Source organism: Ziziphus jujuba, chromosome 1, assembly GCF_031755915.1.
Source record: "Ziziphus jujuba cultivar Dongzao chromosome 1, ASM3175591v1".
Taxonomy (NCBI): Eukaryota; Viridiplantae; Streptophyta; class Magnoliopsida; order Rosales; family Rhamnaceae; genus Ziziphus; species Ziziphus jujuba.
In genome coordinates, this window is record NC_083379.1 from 6,742,952 (window position 1) to 6,763,654 (window position 20,703).

Genomic DNA, 20,703 nt, shown 5'->3' on the forward strand with positions numbered 1-20,703 from the left:
AAGTCTTTTTACCGAAAAAAAAAAAAAAGAAAAAAACAAACAAAGAAAAGGAGGTGAAGCCCATTTTCAATGGGCCCTACCATGAGACCACATTTTAAACTGCAGCCCAAAAACTTCCAAGTGAGTGCTAATTTCATGTTTTGTCCTATACACTTTAACAACTGCTGCTGATATTTGTTTTGGCCGGTACTGAAACTTAGCTTATGTTGTGTCAGAACAATGGGCCAAACTCCAGCTAGTTTATTAAACATATTAGATCACGTGACTGAGCACGTGCATGCACTACTCCCTGAGTGTACCAGTAAAATACAAGTATTTTATTGAAATTGTAAATTTGAAAATGATACCAATAAATAAATAAATAAATAATTTGAAAAAAGATGTAAGATTAAGATAAGTAGGAGGAGAGACATGGTGGATAAAACCAAGGAAATAGATGAACTTGATGGAATGTTTCTTTTTTGTCCTCTTTGAGAATATGACCTGGTGATTTTATGCTTTGTGGATTTAGCAATTACTACCCCAAGCGGTGACTCTATATAATATGTGTTAAAGACTCAAAAAAACGAAAAAAGAAAAAAGAAAAAAAAGTCTGTTATTTAATTGCGAAAAAACAATTGAAGGTTTTATTTAATTAGAATATTAAGCGTCATGTTGTTGTATGAGACTCCCATCGCTATCTTGACAGTTCAAAATCTCTCTCTTTTTGTGACGAACGTGTTTAGATTATTTATCAACAAAAAATGAAAAAAAAAAAAAGGAAAAAAAAAAGAAAAAAAAAAAAAGAAGAAGAAAAACGTGTTTAGATTTTTGTCTGTGCTGATGCTCATCTGATTCTGACAGGGCAACAAAATTCTCAATATATCTGACTACCCTGTTTTCTCATCCAGGCCACATTTAAGTCCAAATTAATTTATATGAAAAGAATTTCTGTATTTCCTCAATGGGAAATATCTAATTAATTATCAGATGCCTTTTGAAAATAATTTTTTCCCTTTCAAAAACATTTTTATTTCCTAAATAGTTGTATTTGTATATTATGGGTATGGGCCATGGCCTGCATAAGGCATTAAGTTGCTAACTGCCCAGTTAGCTTTTCTTCTAATTTCTTCCAGACTGACTTATACGAACTGCAACAATTTTTTTAGTTTTTCTTGAGATCAAAGAGTGTATTATAATGGATTTCATTTGCCTATAAATACTTACAAAAAGGTGAAACTTTAGCAGGTAAAATGTATATGTCAAAGCCAGCTAGCATATATGCCTAAAATGCATAACTAGTATTACTTGTTTAGGGATTTCAACAAGTCCAACTATATATTTTTAACTCCACAAACAATGAAAACTCCAATTTCAATAGATTTATCTTCTATCAGAACCCAACTCTTCAGGAGGATTCAGTTTGAAGAACATTATCTACTGAATACAGTGTGGCTCTCAATATAGTTATTCACAGTAACCTTTAAAAACTCCAATACCCAATTTCTAACAAAGTTTGCCTAATTATAATTACCCACATACATAAATTTCTGCTTACTTTTCTTTCATGCACCTTGGTTCTTATCCAGTGTTACAGGCCTCCTATCCCAGAACTTGAGCTGGAAACTCCTCATTTCCAACATCTTCTCAACCTCCTCAATAGGAAGTCCCTTTGTTTCAGGCACAAAAATGAGTACAAAGAAGAAGCCTAGAACAGAGATTACACCAAACAATAGGAATGTCCAGGCAGTTCCAATGACCTCAGTTAAAGTTAGGAATGATTGGGCAACAATAAGGTTTGAGATCCAGTTTGCTGTTGCAGCAATCCCGCCACAGACACCCCGAAATCTTAGAGGGTAAATCTCAGAGTTGACAATCCAAGGCGCTGTACCCATTCCAGGGGAGAAGAATATAATGTACAAAGCAAGGCCAATTAAAGCAAGCCAACCATATTTGCTTGGGCATCCTCTGGTGTACCATAGCCTGTCTTCTGCATGGCAAGTATCCTTCACTGTATCATTTGAGATCAAGCAAGCCCCAGGTAACAGCTGCAAATTATATATATGATCATTGTCATAAACTAGACAAAGAGGGGGGGGAAAAAAAAAAAATTCAATTTCGAATAGCGTTTGTTGATGAAATTCATTGCTCTATTTAATTGCTTAATGTTCAAGAATATATATATATATATATATGCACACCTTATCAGCTGCTGAAGCACAGAAACCACAATCTGGAGAGGCCTTCAAGCACTTCATGCAGTCCCAGGTCTTGCCGTTTCTGGTAGGCGAACCATAGTCCGGGCAAGTGAAGTTGGCAAAGTGAGATGTTTCAATGGAGCTAACCAACGGGGAATGAGAGGTTGTCTCATGGAAAACTGCTGATAAAAGGGCTAGTGAGAGTATAATACCAAACAAACTGATCAACAGAAGCTTCTTCCTCCCACTTCTGTCAATGAAATATATGCTGACAATGGAGCCTAAGGCATTAAGACCAGCAGTCACAAGTGACAGAAGCAGTGCAGTTTGATTGGATGCAAAACCAGCCAATTGAATTATGGTGGGGCTGTAATACATAACAGTGTTGATCCCCACAAATTGCTGGAACACCTGAAGACCAACTCCAGCAATGAGTCCCCTTCTCACAGTTTTAGTTTTCCAAAGCTTGATGATGCTGATTTTCTCAGATGATTTCCTTTCTTGGATTTCATTTTCCACTGATTCCCTAAGAGCTTGGATTTCTGACTCAACTTCTTGAGCTGGGTATATTCTCCTCAGTATGGCTTTTGCTTCTTCTTCCCTCCCCTGTTAAGCATGCAGGGGATCAAAATATCAATGCCTGATTCTGAATCTAAAAGATCAACATCATATCTGTGTATATATATATATATATATATATGTATATATATGATATTGTTATATATGGGAAGATATGTATAAATATGGTTAAAAAAAAACGGAAAAAGAAAAGAATTATTAACCTTACGGAAAAGCCAACGAGGTGATTCTGGAAGAAAAAGCATTAAGAAAAACTGGATAAAAGCTGGAAGTCCTGCAATTCCAAGCATCCACCTCCATGTTCCTTTTACGTGTGTAAAGGCCAAGTTGATGAGGTAAGAGAGGAACTGGCCACCAGTGATAAGAAAGTTATTGGTACTGACAAGGGCTCCTCGAATCTTGGCCGGAGAAGCTTCAGAGATGTAAAGAGGAGATGTCATGGAAGCCATTCCAACTCCCAAACCAACAAAGATACGACCAACAATGAGGAGTGCAGGGCCTGTTGAAGCCGCCATGATCACGGCTCCAATGAAGAATAGGAAATCTGCTATTAGTATTGCAGTTCTCCTTCCATATCTGTCATTCAACCATCCTCCAACTGCGGCTCCTATGATTGCTCCTGCCACTGCCATGCTCACTATGCTCTCCTATATATATACATAAATGTTCCATATTTATACTCAAATTAATTCATCTCAATCATATAAACTCATTTTCCATGAATTTTCAACTTTAAACTAATTATTTCATGCTTATTCATACTGAATGATATATATATATATATATATATATAATTTCTTTGAAGTTTAAAGTAGTCCAAGAACAAGCAGAGCATGTATGGCTAATCTAGTTTCTTGTTTCTTAAGGCAGAAACAAAGAAGTAAACGTTTCTTTTTTCTGCATCATAAATTAAAGGTTATTGAATTTCAGGCTCATGAAAATCAGCAAACAAATCAACAACATGGAAAACTTGAATTCTAGGCCTGGTTGTTTAGTTTGTCTTGTCCGGAGAACTTGATGATTATTATAATTGTCATATTTTGAACTGAGACATTTTGGTCCACTCATCAGCGAAACAAATGGTCCGTAGGTGAAGATAAACCCAAAACATCGTTTTGTTTTTGGGCTCACCTATGACCCAAGAGTAACATGTTGGGTCCAGTTTTAGAATTCTGAACCTTTTTTTTTTTTTTTTTTTTTTTTTTTTTTTGTGGGTGGAGATTATTTAACTTCCAAAATAAATCCGATCATGTTTTGTCCGTGAGTTGGAGCCAACCGTGAAGTACAACCCAAAATTGAAGGCTGCACCCTTGTCTTTTTCTTCTCTAAAATATTAATTTAAATTAAAAATTCAGGAATAGTCAAAATTCGAGTCAACATTTCAAATAAACAAATGTTAATCAAACTTCAATTTTCCATATAGATCCAACAAAATGGGAAAATCCCCAAAAATAAAGCAGTAAAAAAGGGGGAAAAAAAAAAAGAAAAAAAAGAGGCCTTTAGAGTGGATGTATATGTTCAGAATATGTATTTATCCCACAGCTCATCATACAGTAGTTTTTTTAACAACTGGCTGGCTAAAGTAGGGCTTAATTCAGCGGCAAAAAGGCAAAGGACGGCCCAAAGTCTGAGGCTTATATTTATTTTTGTATAGAGGATATGGTTGAGCCACGTTTGGATAATCAAACACTACACAAAATACAAAAACAGATCCTAGTCTAGGTACAAATGTACAAGAAATTTCCAGCAAGTTCCAATCCAAGATTGATACACATGTAAATGAGGTTGTAATTTGGACCTTTTTGGGAGGGGCACTATTGTCTATCAAGGGGGGGAAAAAAAAAAAATTCCAAAAAGAAGATGAATAAACTATGGCAACTTGCATAAATAAACCACAAAACAAGTTGGAAGAAGGGAATAGAAAGAAATATTTGGTAGTACAGAAAAAAATAAAATTAATACGTATTTTGCATATAATATACGTGTTTAATAGTTATTAAAACAAAATATTTTATTACCTGTAAGACGGTCTTTCTATCCACAGACTTGAAGTCATCTCTAATGTAAAGAAGTGCTCCTGATATCACCCCTGCACTTCCACCATACCCAAACACAATTAGTACCATGCACTCTCTCTATCTCTCTATATATATACATATATATGCACCATATTACATACATATACATGTATTTACAGAAAGGGAGACAGAGACAGAGAAGTTAAGAGTTTGAACCTGTGTCATAACCAAAGAGAAGGCCACCAATCCCAGCAGAGAAAGCAAGGCGAAGTACATAAGGATTCTTCCATGTCAAAGCGAAGCAATCCCTGAAAGCTGATGTTTCTGTAGTCCCATGTATTCCTCCCTCCATTATATATATATATATATATATATTTGTTTTCCACAACAAAAACGCCCAACCAATTACAAAACCTCAGTTTTTCTCACTTTCTTTTCTATTTCTCCCAAGAACACCTTGTGATGAGAGGCAGACAGACAGATTAACAGACAAACAGAGCTGTGTATAACTATTATATAAAGGGCTGAGAAGGAAAAGAGAGATAGTGAGAGATTTTAATACTGAGTTTTGTTATTATTATTTTTTATCCCGGAGAAAACGGAAGAGAGAGTGAGGCAGAGAGGGTAGCGTCTCTGAATCTATTATCTATGCAAGTCGCAGAGAGAGAGAGAGAGAGAGAGAGAGAGAGAGAGTTTAAACTAAAAACAAATAAACTTTATAGAATTTTTTCTTTTAATGAAAATAAAATAAAATCAAAGTGAGAAAAATAGAGAGGGGATAATAATATGGGAGAGTGAGGAGTAGGATCCGGCAAAAGTCAAGGGTCTACCAAATTTGTCGTGTGCTTATTCGTCATTGTCATATAATAAATAATTTACTCTGTGGGGGCTTTGTCTTACTATTTGTCTAGGCGCGTATAAACCACGTGCTCTCAAATGCTTTTGCTAATTTTGGATCAAAAAGCTGGAACCTGGTTTTGTTTACTGCAAATCAAGTGATTGGTCTCGTTCAAAAATCATTGCCTTTGGAATGGTGGTGAACAAGTTTAGTTTGACAACTTTTATATTCTTACCCAAAAAAACAAAACTATTGACCCTGTGAACTTGGGCATCCTTATATAATTCTATCCTATATTCGTTGTAGATGAATCTACTATGCTGAAGTTAGAACTTTTCCACCACAACACATAACTGAAATATGCATGCTTAATTGGGGTTTCTTAATTTACCCAAAAAAAATAAAAATAAAAAAATGGGGGTTTCTTAATTCATATCCATTAATAGAGTTTGCTTTTTAAAACTCTCCCACGTAGATATAGATCCTTAAAATAAACATGACATATAAATAATATAAATAATATTTCGAAAAAAAATATATTTTTTAATAATAATATCTAAATTGCATGTCATATTATGTGGTATAAAATTTATAAAGATCATATATATTTTTAAATGCTCTATCAAAATTTTTTTATTTTTTATAAAAGTTAAATTTTCTTTAAAAAGTTAATTTAAAAAAAAATTGGTAAAATATAGAATTAATTAATAGATATTACTTGTTACCAATAATCTTCTAACATAATACTATTGAAAAATAATTTTTTATTTTACTATTTATTTATATAACTCATATATCAACAATGTCAATTTCTTCACAATATGTATAGCAATCCGAATTCTCTATTTTAGATGCTCTTCTAATGGATCAAGGAACAAATGTCTTGATTGATAAAAAAAACAATGTCTCATATATTGATATATAAAAAAGAAAAAAGAAAATCCCAAAATGCACAAGTTCTACTGGCTCTGGCTAACTGATACCGGAAGATAATTAATTAAATTGGAGGTTGTTTGCATTGCAAGAATACATATTACTATCAAGGAAAAATAAAAATAATATATCTTGACACATTTACATATGCATGTGATCCTGAGCAGCCACCGATCAGAATATAAACAAGTAGAGAAGTAGAAGACGATCATCTTCTTGCCCCCATTTTTTGTCCCTTTCATTCGTCATAAAGGTTGGCAAAGATGAGTGACTATTTGCCATCTGATTAATTAGAAAACTGCCCTGTTTCAATGCAGAGAAGTTTTAAAGAGGAACAAGACTAACTCTACATTTAAGGAATAAGACTAAGAGCTGAATGGATTAGGAGTATTTTTAAAAGCTGTGTCGATCGTTATATTTAAATATAGATCAAATTTTAAAAAAAAAATCTCTTTAATAAGTTTGTTTATTGAGCCTGTAAAGTTGATGTTCGTAAAAAAATAAAATAAACACTATCTATAATTAAATAGATTTTTTAAATAATGTGATTCACCAAAATAATTTTTATGAAAAAAAAAAACATTTATATATATATAAATCATTATCAGTTATTATTAATTTTTATGAATATACATATACATATATATATACAAATAATTAATTAATTGATATTCAGATAGAAACGTTGAAGAACATTTCTTTGGATTAAATATTTATAAATAAACATTTATATCACATATATTAGAAGCTTTTTCAATAATTATGCCTTATAAATAGCAATCTATAAACAGTATTCAAATTCAACATGGTTATTGCCAGCTGATATTTTTTTGTTATGTATATTTTTTGTTTTGTTTTGTTTTGTTTTTTTTTTTTTTTTTTTTTCAGTTTATAACTCTACTAGTACTGTGTATTTGGTGGCGTAACGTGTATGCTTATTGCTTATGTATATGGTCCCGTGAAATTTTTTTTTTTTTTTTTTGAAAGAAGGTCAGAGAAGAAGAAAAAAATCATTACCAGAAGATAAATAAATAAATAAATAAAATAAAGGATATGTGGATCGGGCCGCGTGTAATAGATGACTCAAGAAAATTTTCTATATATATATATAAATGTAAAAGAAATTAAGAATATATATATATATATATATAAGATTTGGGGTATGCATATTTACAATAATCAAGTACTTAAGAGTCAACATGGACCAAGCTTCCAATTTCTTCACGGGTTATCGTCATATAGTCAAGTAAGTTGAATATTATAATGCTATAAAATAATGCATGATTGTGGTTTTTCTTAGCAAGGATGAGGTAATCGGCAGACTAACATGTTTGAAAAATAATTATTTTATATCTAATATTATGTTGCCTATTTAAGGCCGTTGGTTTTTATATCATATAAACCATTAATTTTTATTGCAATTTGTGGTCTTACTGTTGAATGGACAACAAAAATATTCTTCAACTAGATGTGGGATTTTTATCACAAAAAAGAAAAAAAAAAAAGATGTGGGATTGATTACTAAAAATCAAAAATAATAATAACAATTAAAAACTTGATTATTTCAATCAAAATTGAGTCTCAAAAGAAAGCAAAAACATTTTCTTAGAGGATAAAATAAAGAAAAGAAATTTAATTTTTGCACGCATATAGCTCATTAATTATATTTTTTTTATTTGCTAATAGGATTGTACAATTATTATGTTCCATATATTTTTTAGAGCTACTCCGAGGAATAGACGTTTATAGAGTAATGGAAATAATTTGATAATTATTTTTAGTATCATTTGCATATAATTATTGAATCTTTGTCTCCTGTTTGTATTATTTAATTGAAGTAGGTCAAATCATTAAAATTTTCTATAGCTGTATACATTATGATTTATAGTGATTATTATAAATGTTACAAAAATAGGAAACAAAAAGATCCAATACTACAAATATTATATGCAAATGATATTAAAAATAATTACCAGATTATTTCCTTATATAGATCATATTAACTTGTAAAATTAAATAAAAAATATATATATGTTTTATTATTATACTAATATGATTTTCTAATATTAGATGTGAGTGATTACTATTTAAATTGATATATATTTGAATGTGAAAAAATAACTATTTAGATAAAAGTGTATAGTTTGTTTTTCGAAGGAGAATCAATGACTCTTCAATGGCCCTTGGAAGTGGGAGAATATAAACATATCTGCATAATTATACGGTGAGTATGAGTTTATGACTAATAATTAAATAATTATAAGTGTTCTACCAAAACTTCTAATATGCTAGCGCTAATAGATATCTCATCATGGTACGTTTAGGTGAATGAAATTCATGCCAACTTTCATATGCCAAAGAAACCATTTTAAAATTGACGCATTACAATTCCTTCACCCAGAAAGCAAATCACCATCTATATAATTTTATCATATATATATATATATATATATATGGATTTTCACGTCAAATGGGAAACCTCAACCCCACATGCTTTATCAATTAAGATTGCCCTATTTTCCAAAGATAAAAAGGGAAATTGATTCTTGTTTGGTGAATAAAGAAAAGGGAAAATGATTGGAAAATATATATTTATTCTGAATCATTATATGAAATTTATGAACTGCAGGTTTTTCTGAGCAAGATAGAGATAAGACTACGATGTATCAAGTGGAAAGTGGGTTTGAAGAGTAGCCTTAGAATAAAATAGATGACCCAGATTCCCAAAATATTTGCTTTTTTTTTTTTTTTTGGCTATGACCCAAAATATCTGCTTTATCTTTATACAAAGTTGCCAATAGGCCTGGTGGATGTGACAATTTTAAGTCAAGTTAAAAGCTGAATTCCAAGCCAAAAATACTTTTCTAAAAAAGAGCTCAAAGTCTTTCTCTTTGGTCCATTATATGGTTAAAAACTAAGCTATAAAGAGCTTTCAACAGTAATGACAACACCATGTATAGTTTAATAATTAAGAAAACTAAAGTTTGTTGTTTCCCTATAAAGCGAAATATAGAGGAAAAGAGAAATGTCAAAGAAACTTTAGACTTTAGCCTTTGTACTAGCGCCAAAAAAAAAAAATAAACAAAAATAATGCCTTTGTAGTTTGCACCCTCTACAAAAATTATGAGATCATAAAATGTCACATTGGACAGAGTTGGTCAGAATTGCCAGCTACTGCTTCCACACCCAATGTCTACTAATCCATCCCTGCATCCCTTGGTCAAATATTGTGTTTTGACTTTAATACCAGAACATTAATCACAACTAATTTAAGTATATTTCTTTCAATGTGGATTATCCATCTGCATGTGTTGTAATTTAACATTGTAATTATTCTCAAATTTCAATGGATTTTTTTCCCCCCTCAGTGGTCTTCTCCATGCTATGTGAAACACTTCAAGATTTCTCAGTGTATACTTTGATTACCCGTATCAAATCTCTAGAACTTGCAGCAAATAATTATAAGATGAATCCCACTAGATCGATATAGCTAGATCGGTATCAAGAAAATATAGTTACTAGCCCTCCTAGAGGAATTATGAATGGTGGTCATGCCAAAATTAAGCCACATATATGCATAATTCAATGAGTCATCTTGGACACATTACCAGAAAAAAAAAAAAGTCATTCTCGCACACAATTAGAGGATAAAAATCTGTAATTAAGCCAACCATTTACTCAAACACCTCTCACTTCACAAAATCCTACCGGCCAATCTAGAGGACAATTTCAGGATGGTTCTGGGATCAGCACATGAAGATGGCCAAAAGAGGAATGCCCCACAGCAATATTTCTTAAGTGGGTTTTGATACTGTTTATATTTCAGAGAAAATGAGGACCACAAAACACTCTGTTTTATAGGACTTATCTCAATCATTTCAAACTTACTTCCTTTTTCTATATATATATTCAATATTCTTGATTTCTGAATACTTCCCCCACCTCAATAATTCTGAGCTTTTGTTGAAGAATTTTCTTTACCTTAATTTTGTCTTGGACATAAGTTATTGTTTTAAATCATCTTCTTTACAAGAATCTGAATTTTCTTTCAGCGAAATGAGTACATGAGTAGTAATATGAACAATATCTACATTCAAACATTTGATATACTTTAATGATGGCGGTCATGATTTCAAACTTTCAATAAAGAAATAAACAGTTCAACAATGTTATGCATGTGCAGAAAAAAATAAAAAAAATTCAGAAATAATAATATTTTAGAAAAAAAATATTGCACAATGATTTCAAATCAATTTTCTTCTTTTTCCCCCAACTACCCACACTGCATATGCTTTACCACAAGGAACGTTCTGGTATTCTGGATATGGATGTAAAATGGCCATTGTCAAGGAGCATATTATTTTCTTTACCTTCTTTCTTTATCACTTTACATCCTTTTTCCATTTTTTCACGAAAAGCTAATTTCTTCAAAGCAAGAAGATCCCCTTTTGAATAAGCAACCTGCTTTTCAATTTTTCCAACGAATATTCCTTAACAATTATTATTATTATATTTTTTTTGGTAAACCAAAAAACAAAACAAAAAATTTGGAATTTTCCTAGGCTAACTTCTACACAAGTTTCATGCATATACATACAACTCTTGTATACTAAAAAAAAATTGCAGATGTGTTATTGGCCAAAAAAAATAAAAAATAAAAGTCTATATATAATACTGTCAGGTAATATCTTTTTTATTCTTTAAAAAAAAAAAAAAGTTGCAGAGGTGTTATTCATTAAAAAAAAAAAATGAGAAAGAAAAAAAAACTTCAGAGGTGCTGTTCATGCATGCAAATTTCAAGTGGAAAAGAATTAAAAAACAAAGTGTACATTGGGCTTCATGGGCTGATGTTTTGTTTCAGTCGTACATACCACATGCTCGCTTGGTACGGAAGAATTATTGTTAATCATTAACGAAATCCTTTAACTCTATTTTTAAATTTAAATTTAGATGATTCTTTAAATGATTGTTTATTTATTATTCACATATATTCTCTTTACCTTTGCTAGATTTTGGAATGTATTCTTGCTGTGGTTTGAACATTTAGTATTATAATTAGGTTCATCATGTTAACTTTTAACTGCAATTTTTAAAATAAAAAAAATTATTTTTACACTTAAAAAAAAAAAATATATATATATATATAGATCATAAAAAAAATAATTAGATCTTGGGGAGATGGATGCATGAAATCTTAAATTGACACGCAAACAAATTAATACGCATAGAGAAATAGTCTTCAATTTGAGTTTTATTGACTTTTAACACTATTAGCTAGCTAAACAGGTTGATCTGTTAATTAAGGATCATAATTAACATAATGTGTTCCATTAATTATTTTATTTTAAATTTCTTTAGAAAATCCTTTCGATTACTAATTAATCGATATTATAGACGTATTTTCATTTACAAATCTGTTAATTCTTTTATTTTAAGATTTTTTTGTATGGAAAATTCTTTCATCTATGTTTACATATTATGGACATATATTCTCTTTACTTTTAAAACATATGATATGGATTCTTCTTTCTGTGTTATATTTAATAACATTAACAGAATAATGTTTAAGCATATATAATTTTAACATCCACCTTCAAGATCTAAAGCCATTCTACTTTACCTAATCATGCAAAACACATAATTTATTGTATTTTTCCCCCCCAGATTTAATGTCTTCGAATGCTCGATTAATGTGGTAGCAAGTCTATATTCCCTTAACGATGCATTAAGGTATTATATATGCATCATACCATATATTGACAGATAGAAAGTGGAAAAACCATTTTTTTTTAAAAAAAAATTATTTAAAAAATATGTTAATATGAGATTATATTTTATTTTATATATAGAAAACAGAAACCATATCAATCCCTTAATAGAACCCTTACAATGAAATAAATAAATCTGAATTATTAGTTTAAGACCTCAACAAAGTTTTGTTGATTTGTTTTTTTATGAATGGTAATAAATAAAAATTATCAAATAGAGGCGTTTAATATGGAGGAGAAGATCTGCCGCCTTAAGGCTACTTTTGATGGGCTTAGTGAATTATGGGCTTTGTTTCCAGTGGCCATGGTTTGGGCTTTCTCAACATGGTTCAAATCTCTCTGTAGACCTAGTTGTATTCACCCACAATCGCATCCCATTTAACCAAGATCCATAAGCAATTAACGTTTTTTAAGTGGCATTCTATTTTTAATTTAATTATTCACATTGTTCACCTTCTTTGCTTTACAGATAACCTACAAACAAAAACTTGAGTGAAAAAAATAAAAATATAGAAAATAGTTAAAAATAGGATGCACATAAGCATTACTTGGTTTTACAAACTTAAAAAAACAAATTTGCTTAAATGACCATATATATATATATATATACTGGAAACTTTCCATTTGCTCTTGTTTAGCACCATTGAGAAAAAACCGCTTACGTAAATTGAAAAAGGAATATTGTATTTAGTTGTCCGAGTCAAATGTCCTACATCAAAGGAAACCCATATAAAAGCTCACATTTAACTAATTAGCACCCACCTCCATCTCTTTCTCGCCTAGAAAAAATACCAACTCTTAACTGCTAAACAAAATATGAAGCTAATTGAATATTCACAACCAAAATCAAATCACATAGCCAAATCTTTTTTAAGAGAAACATTAATAATTTCCCATCCCAACATGCCCATATTTACACACAAATAAATGAAAATAAGCCTCTTTCATGGATAGTAGTTATACAAATGGAGATAGAAATCGACAGGCTATCCAAATTTTCGTCTTTCCGATTACGTAGTAGAAACTCATCCATCGCCACCACCGTCACCGACTCCGATATCGATGACGATCACCGGTATACAAGCTTGAAGGACATCATGATGAATTCACCAACACATGGTGCATCTAACGCGGAGGTACTGAATGAATTCAGCTCTCCAAATATAAGTATTCGTAATCAGTTGGTGAAGCATGCAGCATCGGCATATCTCCAGTCGACCGCCATATTGGTCAGTCGGAATCAGAATTGCTTCGTTGCGTTCTGGGGGAACATAGAGAACAAGGGTGTATTTCGTTCGTACTGGAACTTTTACATCAGGAACCCATTAAGAGCCTGTTTTCGGCCTATATTGAGGTTTTTTGCATCCATGGTTGGGACTGTTCGAAGTAGAATGATTCCCTTGTAATCAAATTCTAATAATTAAGATATGCTGGAGAGTTATTAGTTAATTTCTAGATGTAAGATGCAGACTATAATATATATATATATATATATGTGAGTTATTAATGTCTAGGCTTTCTAATTTTCATAAAAGAAAATTCATATCCGTTTGTATGTAAGAAAAATTATTAATGCTTATATTATAATTAGTGTATTTTGCAAAGCATGCATATATATACTTACATGGTTGTGAAAATAGAATATCCTATATGGAAGCTTGTTGTGTGTGGTTCCTAGTTAAATGAATTATATGGGAGATGGAATTTGTTAAAGACAGCAGAGAATATATATACATTGGGAATGGCTTAACAAATTCAAAGAGTCTGGCCTCTGTAAGAGATGTCTATACCTTGTCTGAATTCGTATGAACAAGTTTCATCTAATATATATGGAAGATTAAAAAGCTTAAGTGAAATCTTGGAAAAGGCTCTAGGTTTTTTTCTTTTATCATTATTTATTTATTTATTTAAAGTTTGAGGCAAATTAAGTATAGTTGTTGTGATGGCTTTTTAATTGGTCATAGAGGAAGATAAGCAAGAGGTTCATCCAAAATGGCTTTAACATATTCAAAGCTGGTAACAGAGAGATGTTCATGAATCATGCGTTGTGTGAAGGCTCTAATTTGAAAATAGAGATTGAAATTCTTGAAAGTAGAAGCGTGCTAGCTGGCTAGGTGTACGTCGTTGATTTCGAATATTAAACCAAATATTGGCTTATTCAGGATTGAAACAAAACTGAGCGCATATATATATATATATATAAATATATATCAACTGTGTACACAAATGATATAATTAAACCACTATAACTTAAAATAATTGGAAGTGTATATAATATATAAAAATAAGAAAAGCACGGATTAGCCATTTATAACAAGTAACATATGCATATTAATTACTGAAGCATCGCAAACCCTGATCCAAGAAAAAGCTAAACAGACCGTCATTATATAACTTATCAAAACATAATCAGGAAATCGTCAAGTAAAGACTAAAAGATATTAAGTGAAATCTTCGGGAAAAAAAAATAAATTTCATTTAACATGTACTTCTCTTTTTTTTTTTTTTTTTTTTTACCCCAAAAAAACAAACAAAATGTCTATATAGCATTTCTTTCGCGTTGCGATGGCTTTTATGTTTACGTACGTACAGTAGCTTTCGTCATAAAAGACTGAAGCATGGCAGTCAGGTGCATCAGAATCAAAAAAATCTCAACCACAGTAATCCAATTCAATTAAGATGAAAGCGAAAATCAATAAACCACAAACAACATATGTTAAAAAAAAAAAAAAAAAAAAACCACGAACAAGATTAATGAAGCAGATAGTACCTTCTTTTCAAGACTCATATGCACTTTCTTTATTTCTTTATTAGTATATACATATATATATATATATATATTATTGACAAGAGTATAAAACACATATATACTATTGACAAGAATATAAAACACACAATTAGAATATTTACCCAAAAATACACACAATTCGATTTCAAGATTATTTGGATAACGAAAGTATTCTTCCTTATCTAGATTCCACGTGGAAGATATGATATGACGGTAATTTTCAAAGACTCACAGTAAAAAATTGGATAGCGAGGAAAGAAGAGCATGAGGGTCCCACCGAATTCCTGAAAAAGGTAGTGGGGCCAAAGTCTGTATAAAAATAAAAATCGTACCATGTTGTAGAATCAGAGAGAGAGAGAGGTTTTGAGAGGATCATAATATATTCATAAATCATCCCCAATAATCTGACGGCGTCGGGTGTCCCAAAGAAGGACAAACAGGGTAACGAAAGCAAAGACTGACCATTCAAACGACGGCGTTTCAGGCGTTCTTTTGTCGGCTTGTCGGTTCCCGTCATCATTCGGTCTTCAACAAATTAACAGACGCTCTCTCTCTCTCTCTCTCTCTCACAGTCGGTCTCACTTTTTTTTTTTTTATTTTCTGAAAAGCCAAGAACGTCCTGCTTTTTTTCTCTACCAGTCGTTGAAAGTTCCGTACAAGCTCTCACGCGTTTAGAAAGAGAATCAAATTGTGTATATATGACTACTGTGAGTGTGTGAGTAGGTATACACTCTACACTATAATACATATCACCACAAAAAATAAAAATAAACAAATTAACCTGCAGGCTAACACACATGTCCATTGTTTTGCCCTTTTGGGTAGTCAGCTAAACAGCTGGTCTTTCTTCATTATATTGCGGTTTTTGTGTGAGTGAAAGAGAATATTTTCTGTTGGGATATTTGGCACCCTCCTTCCCTCAACAACCGATAACTCCAATCTCTTTTTCTTTTTCTTTAAAAATAACCTATTTTAATAAACATTACAACTTACACACACACACACACACACACACAAATATACAATATACGTTTCAGTCATAGATATCCGAACGCTGCTGTATATATGTTCATCATGTTCTTGTTATGTTTTGGTCCAATCTCTTCTTTCCACTTTGACTATCTCGTACGGCGATTTGATCAATTTGGCGTGTTACACTGCTAAAGCTTTTTTAAACGACCCCCTCTCTCATCCACTAACCATATATATATATATATATATATATATATATGTGTGTGTGTATGACTCTTATCTTTCTCTGCAGTGTAATTCATTTCATCGGGAGCTTAATAGCCCTGCAGGCTGCACGTCAAAGAAGGCATGCCCTGCTGTTCCTAAAGCTGTATGATTATATTGTCAGAATTTGCCTGCTACGACTGGTGTTTGTGTGTATCTTTTTCCTCTCTCTTGCCAAATTGTATTTGTATATTATCTGCTACCTTGATATTTGCTGTTCTATATCTAGTAATATATAAGCTCCCAATCTCTACTTTGCTAGCTACCATAAAGGTTTTTCCGTTTTGACCATCTTTATTTTTGATACTTTTGTTGTTTCTCTTAAATATATCCCATAAAACCCACTGTGCCTCCACTGTTTCATTATTATTTGATATCTGTGCGTCTCATCCTCACTCTCACTCTCACATCCTACATCTTGATTAATGACCAACATTCCATACTAGAACTGTAAAACAGAAAAAAAACCCAACCAAAAAAAAAAAAAAAGGTATATATCCGCCAACGAAAAATGCAGGTGGTCAACAAATCCGGAATCCAGATCAGCACCGAAGCGCCGGCGACAGCTACGGCGGCGGTTATGAAGCTTGAGAGCTCTCCATATGAGATGGTTCGTCAGCTGGGATGCAGCAACCCAGTGGTGATGTTCAGCATGAGTGGCTGCTGTATGTGCACTGTCGCCAAACGCCTCCTCTTCGGCCTTGGTGTCGGCCCCTCTGTCATCGAGCTCGATCAGCATGTCACCGGCGACGATATTCAAGCAGTGCTTTACGAGCTTGCCGGAGACACCCAGCAGCCGCTCCCTGCCATTTTTGTTGGAGGGAAGTTCCTTGGTGGTGTAGAAACCCTCATGGCTTGCCACATCAATGGAACTCTCATCCCTCTCCTCAAAGAAGCCGGTGCTCTTTGGCTGTAATCGCTTTGTTTGTGTGTATATATATATATATATATATTTCCATTAGCAATATCTATTAATCTAATCACTATATCACCACAAACTTTAGCATTTACTTGAGAAAGTAATGAAGATTAATTCTCGTTTTGGTATTTATTGTTACATTATTATTATTATTTTTTAAATATATATATATATATATATTAGGGTTGAGTTGGTGCCGGGATTTTAGTATATAGTGTGCCGGCGATGGAATCAAAAGGACGATAAGCATAGTAAGATATAGGTGGTTGTGGGGGAGAATAATATAAAACGGTATTAGTTATGTCATAATCCGCATGGAAAATATACTTACAGGACATGCCATATCACAAAATGTACAAACTTACAGAATTAATTAAAATGAAAAAAAAATGATCATTTTTTATTTTCAAATTAAAAACGATACCTTTTTCATTTTAATTGAATTCAGTGCAATCATTAAAAAAAAAAAATTATTGACCTACAAATATATGATTTTAAACTAATGGATTTACCGGAAAAAAAGATTTTTGAAAAATGGAGTTTATACTAGTTATTAAATTTCAAACAGTACGCTTTTTATTAATTTGAATTCCTGATTGTTTGAATATATTTTGATATTGACATATTAGTCGGTTTGAATAAGAAATTAACATATTTGAGGTTTGATTTTTAACTTTCTATTCTTAAACATTGATTTATTATTATTTATTTGTATTTCACAGTTTCAAGTGCAAACATGTGTCCAAACATACAAATAATGCAAATAATGAATCCAACGCAGCGCATGGAAGACATATATTCATATGTTATGCACATATATATATATATGACAATCCAACACCTAAGGCCTTCTTTGTGGCCTATTTTCTGCCACAAAGTTATTTCTCCTCTGTAATTCTAAGCTTTTGATATAAATAAGGCAATATTAAATTAATGGAAATAATTTTCACAAATTAATGCAAACTAATTTATATATTATTATGAGATAACTCCGATATATGAAGTTTCATGCAAACTACTCTTTCATGAATATAGAGTATCGACCTTAATAATGACTAATGTATATTTGAGAATGCAACCAAACCAGAAGAAAATAAAATCTGTTAAAATTTTTTCATTTGACAAGGTAAATTATGTCTTTATAAACTTTTTGCTGCCACATATATCATCATCAGCTCATGAAATATTATATATCGTTTCATTACAAGCAGGAATTCTTCTAATATATGAACCTACATACACTGACAAAATTTCAAAACAATTTTCAGACCCAACAACTTCAAAACCAGAGGCATAAAACACTAGCGTTTAAGAAGAAATAACTTATGTGTTTCTAGTGGTTACTGAAACTTTGCAAGAGATTATTCATCAAAAAAAAAAAAAAAAATTGAAAAGAGAAACTTTGCAAGAGATTAATAATTATCAATTAATATTCCATGACTCTGTTCAATAAATTACTAATTTTATGCATCAGTCTTTCACATAATTAAATTAGGCTGATGTGTATACTCATATTCAATCCTTCTTATTGACTCGTAGATCAGAAAGTCCTATATCTTTTTGTCGGCTGAAATAATGCAAACTAATTTAAATCATAGAACAGTGAGTTACAAGCCATAGTTATAAATATAGTTTAAGAAATCCAGGTCTTCAGAGGGATTGGAGAACAGAGCTCAAGTCGCATCTTGCTTTCAAAACTCGAATTTTCCACATATTGTTTTCAGATCTCGAAAGTTTGGAAAGTATATACATGTATATATATACAGGGTCCATATACTCTTACCTCAATCAATGGATTGCATAATATAAAATTCTTCTCTCTGTAATGCTGAGTAGCTTAAATGATAGTAATGATGAAAAAGAATGCTATGAACAGGACTTTTAAGCTTCACATAATAACACAAAAATGAATCGCAAGTTGACAACAACAACATAGTAGTATTATACAACCTCCAAAATCCATAAATAAATGCAAGAAAAAAGAAAAAAAAAAAAAAACAGCTTTACATGATATTGAAGGCATTAATATCCTAACAAGTTGGAATCAAGAATCAGAGTAAGTGGATCAGAGCAAAACTCAAATAATAATCTCTAAACCCTGCCCAGCTTAAGCAGGTACAGCCTCAACAAGCCTTGAAAAGTAAAACTGCGTAGTGATTAAGCCTCTTTTCCTTATCCTCCATCCAACTTTCTTCAAAGCCCTCTCAACGTCTGCCTCTGCATGGAGATAAGCTCTGGTTGCCTTAGAAGGTCCAGGGAACAATTCCCCTACCCTCTTCAACAGATCATAATACAACGTTTTTGGTGCAAAACTCAGAATCAATCGGTTCTGAGCCAAAGAAGCAAGGTGGGCAATCATCCCATCTGCCTTGCTCTGTGGGTAGTGAATTAGAACATCGAGGCATATCACTGTGTCATATTTCCCATCCAAGCTCTCTAAATCTTTAACTTCAAAGTTTGGCATTGCATTTTTGTCTTCTAATTGTTCTTCTGCCTGCAATGATTTGGAAATTTCTATCCCAATTTTAAATCACTGTAATAATTTCATTTAATCCAAAAAAAAAGGAATTATTACCTGTTTCTGTGCCTCGGCAACCATAGCAGCAGAGATATCACTGGCGGAGACAATGGCACCTTCTTTTGCGAGAGGGATAGAGAGAGAGCCGGTGCCGCAGCCAGCGTCGCAGATTGTGAGTCCTGTAATTGGGCCTTCGTCGAGCAACATCGAAATCGCATTCTCGACGGTCTTGGAGTGGCCCAGCCTGATATCCTTTTGGACCTTGTTGACGTCGTCTGTGTCTCCGTAGATCTTCTTCCACCTCTGGAACCCGGAATTGTTGAAATACTCCTTCACCACTTCCTTGTCGCCACCGCCCACTTCTACCGCTTGGAGCTTCCGTCTCCTCTCCGGGTCGGTCAGTGAAAGCACCGCCGCCAGTGCGGCCACCGAGCCACCGCCTAGTACAGCTAAGGAAGTGCCATCGATGTCACCGACGGCTGTTGGAAGGGCTGCCGGAGGTGGGAGAGTGAGCGGCCTGGTTGTGGTTAAGGAGGGTGGTCTCGTGAGCCTGGGAGAGAATCTGGGGATGGAATTTGGGGTTGGGGTTGGGCTTGGTGGGCTTGGGCTGCAATGGAAGCAGACGGAGGAGGAAAAAGAGGCGGAGTAGGCCATTATCGGTGGTCTCCGACACCAACCGGCGAGAGAGGGAGGTGGAAAGGAAGGTGGTGGTTGGTTGGGCAAGATGTCGATGACTGGCTTATCATTTCTTCCGCATAGCAATAGGATCAGATACAACTCCACTCTCTCTAGATTTCTGTGGACCCCGCTGACTTACTGTACTCGTTGATTTTTTTATTATTATTATTTTTTTATTTGTATCAAATTTCGTCTTAAATATACAATTTACAAGCTTTATTCGTTTTTAGTTTTTTTTTTTTTTTGGGTGT

At 32.6% G+C, this 20,703-nt stretch overlaps 4 protein-coding genes across 4 annotated transcripts; 2 read left to right on the forward strand and 2 right to left on the reverse strand.

Moving 5' to 3' along the window:
• Window positions 1-1,261: 1,261 nt before the first annotated feature.
• On the reverse strand, window positions 1,262-5,498 carry LOC107412519 (probable inositol transporter 2). Its single transcript, XM_048481554.2, has 5 exons — window positions 4,991-5,498; window positions 4,775-4,845; window positions 2,960-3,403; window positions 2,181-2,783; window positions 1,262-2,027 (listed from the first exon to the last, which is right to left on the reverse strand). Exons 1-5 carry the CDS (start codon window positions 5,124-5,126, stop codon window positions 1,545-1,547), a joined length of 1,737 nt encoding a protein of 578 aa, XP_048337511.2. The 5' UTR covers window positions 5,127-5,498; the 3' UTR covers window positions 1,262-1,544.
• Window positions 5,499-13,012: 7,514 nt separating this feature from the next.
• Window positions 13,013-15,043, forward strand: LOC107407357 (uncharacterized). The gene has a single exon (XM_016014627.4). The coding sequence runs from the start codon at window positions 13,279-13,281 to the stop codon at window positions 13,717-13,719; it is 441 nt and encodes a 146-aa protein (XP_015870113.1). The 5' UTR covers window positions 13,013-13,278; the 3' UTR covers window positions 13,720-15,043.
• Window positions 15,044-16,361: 1,318 nt separating this feature from the next.
• LOC107407356 (glutaredoxin-C9) lies at window positions 16,362-17,362 on the forward strand. The gene has a single exon (XM_016014626.4). The coding sequence runs from the start codon at window positions 16,849-16,851 to the stop codon at window positions 17,251-17,253; it is 405 nt and encodes a 134-aa protein (XP_015870112.3). The 5' UTR covers window positions 16,362-16,848; the 3' UTR covers window positions 17,254-17,362.
• A 1,790-nt stretch (window positions 17,363-19,152) lies between these two features.
• Window positions 19,153-20,545, reverse strand: LOC107407353 (magnesium protoporphyrin IX methyltransferase, chloroplastic). The gene is made up of 2 exons (XM_016014624.4): window positions 19,832-20,545; window positions 19,153-19,750 (listed from the first exon to the last, which is right to left on the reverse strand). The coding sequence occupies exons 1-2, from the start codon at window positions 20,426-20,428 to the stop codon at window positions 19,364-19,366; spliced, it is 984 nt and encodes a 327-aa protein (XP_015870110.3). The 5' UTR covers window positions 20,429-20,545; the 3' UTR covers window positions 19,153-19,363.
• Window positions 20,546-20,703: the final 158 nt, after the last annotated feature.

Bases quoted from the DNA above. Each gene is read 5' to 3' on its own strand.
- LOC107407353 (XM_016014624.4), bottom strand. From the start codon at position 20,428: ATGGCCTACTCCGCCTCTTTTTCCTCCTCCGTCTGCTTCCATTGCAGC. The intron at 19,751-19,831 runs GTAATAATTCCT...AAATCATTGCAG, and splicing joins TTGCCGAGGCACAGAAACAG to GCAGAAGAACAATTAGAAGA.
- LOC107407356 (XM_016014626.4), top strand. From the start codon at position 16,849: ATGCAGGTGGTCAACAAATCCGGAATCCAGATCAGCACCGAAGCGCCG.
- LOC107407357 (XM_016014627.4), top strand. From the start codon at position 13,279: ATGGAGATAGAAATCGACAGGCTATCCAAATTTTCGTCTTTCCGATTA.
- LOC107412519 (XM_048481554.2), bottom strand. From the start codon at position 5,126: ATGGAGGGAGGAATACATGGGACTACAGAAACATCAGCTTTCAGGGAT. The intron at 4,846-4,990 runs GTTCAAACTCTT...GTGGAAGTGCAG, and splicing joins TCTCTTTGGTTATGACACAG to GGGTGATATCAGGAGCACTT. The intron at 2,028-2,180 runs GTGTGCATATAT...TATAATTTGCAG, and splicing joins GTGCTTCAGCAGCTGATAAG to CTGTTACCTGGGGCTTGCTT.